Below are 5,735 nucleotides of genomic sequence, written 5' to 3' on the forward strand. Positions count from 1 at the left end.
AATATTGAGTCGGTTTGGATATTACAGTCGAGATTAGTCTGTAGGTCATGAACGAATTGTGCTAATTGGGTTTCGCAAGAAAGGCCCTTTCGAAATCCGTGCTGTGAAGGATGAAAAAATTCGTTGGAGTCCAAAAAATTGAAGATTTGTGAGTAGATGACGTGTTCCATGATCTTACAAGGCACGCTGGTTAATGAAATGGGGCGGTAGTTCAAGGGTGAGTTTCTGTTACCCGATTTGTAGACTGGAACGACCTTGCCCGTTTTCCAATCATCCGGCATGATTCCTGATGTGAGTGACTGTGAGAAGATAAGACATAAGTATGCTGCGCAAGTCGATTTCACATTCTTGAGGAGTTTCGAGTTGATGGAATCCATACCAGCTGATGAAGAAAGTTTTAATTTGTGGATTATAGATGAAATGCCTTCTTCGAAGAAGGTGACAGCAGGCATGAAAGTTTCTACGCTAAATGATGGCGACTGTGAGGGCATGTCAAGTTCAGTAGTGAAGACAGATGCAAATGCTTCGTTGAATATTTCTGCGCAATCATGGTCAGTCACTGTCTCGTGTGAATCATTCGTTAGTTTAATATCAGAAGGATGTGTGGGGTTTAGAACTTGCCAGAATTGCTTGGGGTTCCTGATTAAGAGATTAGGTAAGTCTATATGGTAAAACGAGTATTTGGCTTTACGAACGGATAGCAAATATGATTTTTCAGCTTCGATGTATTTTTGCCATGCAGTAGGCTTGCCGTTGCGTTTGGCGGTACGAAAAAGTCGTTTCTTTTTGTTTTCAAGTTTTTTTAAATGCCGAGAAAACCATGGTTTATTGCGGTTAGTTTGAAAAGTAATCTTCGGGATAAACATATCAGAGAGTTGATTTACTTTGTCCTTAAAGATCAACCAGTTGTCATGAACTGAGCGCGTGTGAAATGTAGATTCATACTGATTAAAAGAGTTACTGAGATCTTCAGATATTGCACTATAGTTACCCTTATCATAAAGAACAATTGTTTTATTAGTCGTCTGTTTTTTGGTCGAGGTAAATGAAAATAAAGCATGTATGACCTTGTGGTCGCTGATCTCAGGAAGGTAAGTAATAGATAATAGGTTCTCGGGGCTATTGGTTAATATCAGGTCGAGAATATTTGCTGATCCTCGTGTGACACGGGTTGGTTGGGCGACTAATTGTGTAAGGTTAAAGTTGAGACATACATCGAGGAAGTTTTTCGCCTCTGCGTGACATGATAATGTAGAAGTAACTATGTTTTGCCAGTCAATATTAGGGTAGTTAAAATCACCGAACAGAAGAATGCGAGCCTTTGGGTAAGCGGAAGTAAGTTTTTGAATGGAATTGTTCAGATGATATGGAAAATTTGGATCCGTTTGCGGGGGCCTGTAGCAGACGCCAAGTAGGACAGTTACGGTGTTAGTACGACAAATTAGCCACAGGGATTCGGTATCGGAATCGACGTTAACAACGGAGCAAGATATGCCCCGATGAACTGCGATAAGTACTCCGCCCCCCCGTGAGCCATTTCGGTCATTTCGGTACACGTGGAAGTCCTGTAAGTCAGTTAATATTTCCGCATCCGTTATATCGCTGGTAAGCCACGTTTCTGTTAATACGAGTATGTTGCTTTTTGATGACGAGATAATGTTGGATATGAGTTCACGTTTTGGAAGAAGGCTACGTATGTTAGTGAATATTACGGAAAACGAGAGAACATGACATGGGGAAGCCGTTTGGCGTTTTATTGCTCTTTGTTGGCGGGGTAACCGCTATGCAATTTCCTTAACCATGTGTGATGATGCGTCAAATATATAGCGCTTCGACCCGACGTGCAGCGTTTTGAACCGCAAGGAGAACTTGTCCGAACGTGCTTTTGCAAATGCAAGTAATTGCTTGCGCGCATATTGAACGGGGCGGGAAAAGTCCTCCCCGATGCTGTAGTTAGTGTTCTTCAGTTTCCTGCCGTTTGATAAAAGTGCATCTCTGGTTTTGTATGATAAAAATTTCACAATTATGGGACGATTTCGGTTTAGTGAATGAATACCGAGACGATGTGCGCGTTCTATGTCGTTAGGCTGCACTGTTAGTCCAAGGTTATTGTTGCAGATATCGATTATCATTTTTTCAGATTCAGCCCACGTTTCATTCCTAGTGGGGTCAGGGATGCCGTAGAATAGAAGGTTATTCCGGCGCGACCTGTTTTCAGCGTCATCCAGGGAAGTTTCTAGCTCTTGAATTTTTTTAGTCATGTTGATTACGTTAGTCTGTGTTTTTTCGATATCATTTCTGAGAGGAAGAAGAGTTTGGTAATGTGTTTCGAGATCGCCCATTCGTTTGTTTAAGTCTGTTATTCTTTTGTCCGTTGTGCTTAGTTGAGATTTCAAACTCTGAACTTCGGCAATCAGCTGGGCCTGGCCGGCACTTAGCTTTTGTAGCTCAGTAAGAATAGCAGCGTTTCCGTTAGGGCCAGGATTAGTTTCGACGTCACCCGATAAGATCAGCAACGAGTGAATTATATGAGCACACTCAACAGCAATAGTAATACAGCAGTGGGGGCTCGGGAACTGCACCAGGAAGTAATTACTCGACTTTTTAGCGAAGAGGACATACGATTTACTGACCTGCATTGCAAAGGTAAGTGGATTAGATGGCTGCATTGTGGTGCAGTCACCGAGCCCACGAAGTGGCGTCAGCGGGTGATGTTCCTTTATACTTGATGCTGTGGTTGATGACGATGCGGCCTTCCATAGCACGGTGATTTCCGGTGATAGTAGTTCCTCCGACGTAATATCCGGTGGGGACGAGCAGTTGGTGCGTAGTAGGCGGCAGGAGCCTGGCTCGCTTTCGGAGCCCGGCAGCACCAACATAGATGACGCCCCCGAGGATAGGCCTATCATGTTCGACAGCTGCAGGCTGGCAAACACAAGTATGGTCGTCTGCATTGCAAAGGTAAGTGGATTAGATGGCTGCATTGTGGTGCAGTCACCGAGCCCACGAAGTGGCGTCAGCGGGTGATGTTCCTTTATACTTGATGATGCTGTGGTTGATGACGATGCGGCCTTCCATAGCACGGTGATTTCCGGTGATAGTAGTTCCTCCGACGTAATATCCGGTGGGGACGAGCAGTTGGTGCGTAGTAGGCGGCAGGAGCCTGGCTCGCTTTCGGAGCCCGGCAGCACCAACATAGATGACGCCCCCGAGGATAGGCCTATCATGTTCGACAGCTGCAGGCTGGCAAACACAAGTATGGTCGTCTGCATTGCAAAGGTAAGTGGATTAGATGGCTGCATTGTGGTGCAGTCACCGAGCCCACGAACACAAGATGAAGTCTCAATTTGTAGGATGCTGGGTCAACGAAGGGCGGATCCGAACAGGAAAACAGAACTCTTAAATACGAAGCATTTCGTAGTGAACGTCAGTATATTTTAGCGTATCTATCTATCTATCTATCTATCTATCTATCTATCTATCTATCTATCTATCTATCTATCTATCTATCTATCTATCTATCTATCTATCTATCTATCTATCTATCTATCTATCTATCTATCTATCTATCTATCTATCTATCTATCTATCTATCTATCTATCTATCTATCTATCTATCTATCTATCTATCTATCTATCTATCTATCTATCTATCTATCTATCTATCTATCTATCTATCTATCTATCTATCTATCTATCTATCTATCTATCTATCTATCTATCTATCTATCTATCTGTCTGTCTGTCTGTCTATCTATCTATCTATCTATCTATCTATCTATCTATCTATCTATCTATCTATCTATCTATCTATCTATCTATCTATCTATCTATCTATCTATCTATCTATCTATCTATCTATCCAGCTATTTAGCTAGCCAGCTAGCTAGCCGCCAACAACTTTTAACTCTCTTGGCCATTTTGATCATGGTATCGATACCAAACTTCTTATGGCACAACATGACTGAATGAGAAACATAATTCACTAGTCATAACATGAAAATCATGCAATGTGTACCATGAATGTCATGATTTACATTTTATGGTCCTGTTGCTCTTGCGGTGATTTTGTTCGCATGACATGTTTCAGAACTGGTATGGTATGACATGATTGCATGGCGAACACAAGCGACAGACCCTAACATGATACTCAGGACATGCGTGTCATGTAGCAGCATGCCTAAATGCCACGCTCATGATGCGCTGGCAGCCGTTTCGTTAGCGTCACATATAACAAATTTGGTATTACGCTACGTTTATAGATAGCGAAGGTATGTGACTAGTGCAAACGTGATAATCATGAGATACGTATCATGTAACAACACGACTACACGCTACGCTCATGATGCAGTCGCGGCCGTTTCGCTAGCTTAACATATTCTAAATTCAATATTACGGGATGTCAATGGATGACGAAGGTATGTAACGGGTGCAAACATGATAATCATGAGATGCGTGTCATGTGAGAACATGACTACATGCCACAATCAAGGCGCCAATACACTTCGACATGACCCAGCGCGCGTTCGTTTCATCGCGTCACACCGGCGTTGCCACGCCAGGCACCGGTCCTGCTATGGATGGATGGTTGTATTGATATGGCTCTACCCTTTAGATTGGACGATGGTCAACACCACCAAGCCGTAATACGTATTGAACCAAAAACTAGATTTTTTACCTTTAAAAATGTGGTTGAGGACTAATAGTTTGCAGTGAAGTGTTTAGTTTTCTCTCGTGTCTCGACATTATCCACTAGTCAGATAACGTCCTTCTAGGTAATTCTTCCCGCTGAAAGTATATTTTGCAATCCCTCTCGCTAAACCGCAGTACTTTGAAAAATTCTGCACCATCATCCTGAACTATAGCGTGAAGCCCTTTACAGAACATTCGCAAATGTTCGGCAGTTTCCACCTCTTCTCCACATGCACTGCATACCATGTGTACGCCTGCATATTTTGCCCGATATATCTCGGTTCGAAATACTTCCGTCCTGACCTCCAACAGTAGAGAACTACCCCGAGTATTATCATAGATCCTGTCCTTGGCGATTTCCTGCTTAAAAGTTTGACAGATCTCTACTGCGGACTTCTTAGTCATGCCAATTCTCAACATATTGGTGTCAGCTTGCGTCACCTTCTTCTTAGCCGATCATTCGTTTTGGTTTGGTCCCCTTCTGTTTTCTAAGTACTTACTAGTATTTTCTGGTTCGCTTCCTGCATTTTGTATCGACATTCTTGATGTACAAGTAGCTGAATACCTTCCTAGCCCAACGGTGCTCCCCCATTTCTCTCAATCGCTTCTCAAATTTATCTTGCTGCTAGCTTCAATGCCCTCGAATGATGTCCACCCCGTATCACTTCTTACTCCCTGATTTGGTGTATTCCCGTGAGCTCCTAAGGCAAGCCTACCTATTCCACGTTGCTTAATTTCTCATTTTGCTTGAACTTCTAATCTCATGCACAAGCCTGCATATCCGAACGTCAGACCAGGAACCATGACCTCTTTCCTTATTCTTCGCACAACATCATACCTATTGTTATTCCACAGCGCCCTGTTTTTTATCACTGTTGCATTCCTGTTACTTTTAGTCAACACGTATGTTTCGTGTTGCTTTAGGTACTTGGCCTCATTGCTTATCCATACGCCCAAATATTTGTAATTATCTTTTATCTCTAGCGTGACCTCCTGTATTCTAAGCTCACTACCTTCATTATCATTAAAAATCATGACTGTTT

At 42.8% G+C, this 5,735-nt stretch overlaps 1 protein-coding gene across 1 annotated transcript; it reads right to left on the bottom strand.

Moving 5' to 3' along the window:
• Positions 1–1,378: 1,378 nt before the first annotated feature.
• On the bottom strand, positions 1,379–3,322 carry LOC142769331 (uncharacterized). The gene has a single exon (XM_075872481.1). The coding sequence runs from the start codon at positions 3,300–3,302 to the stop codon at positions 1,782–1,784; it is 1,521 nt and encodes a 506-aa protein (XP_075728596.1). The 5' UTR covers positions 3,303–3,322; the 3' UTR covers positions 1,379–1,781.
• Positions 3,323–5,735: the final 2,413 nt, after the last annotated feature.

The sequence above is a fragment of the Rhipicephalus microplus genome, chromosome 8 (assembly GCF_043290135.1).
Source record: "Rhipicephalus microplus isolate Deutch F79 chromosome 8, USDA_Rmic, whole genome shotgun sequence".
NCBI classification, from domain to species: domain Eukaryota; kingdom Metazoa; phylum Arthropoda; class Arachnida; order Ixodida; family Ixodidae; genus Rhipicephalus; species Rhipicephalus microplus.

Excerpts from the sequence above, each read along its gene's own strand:
- LOC142769331 (XM_075872481.1), bottom strand. The coding sequence starts at position 3,302 with ATGCAGCCATCTAATCCACTTACCTTTGCAATGCAGACGACCATACTT.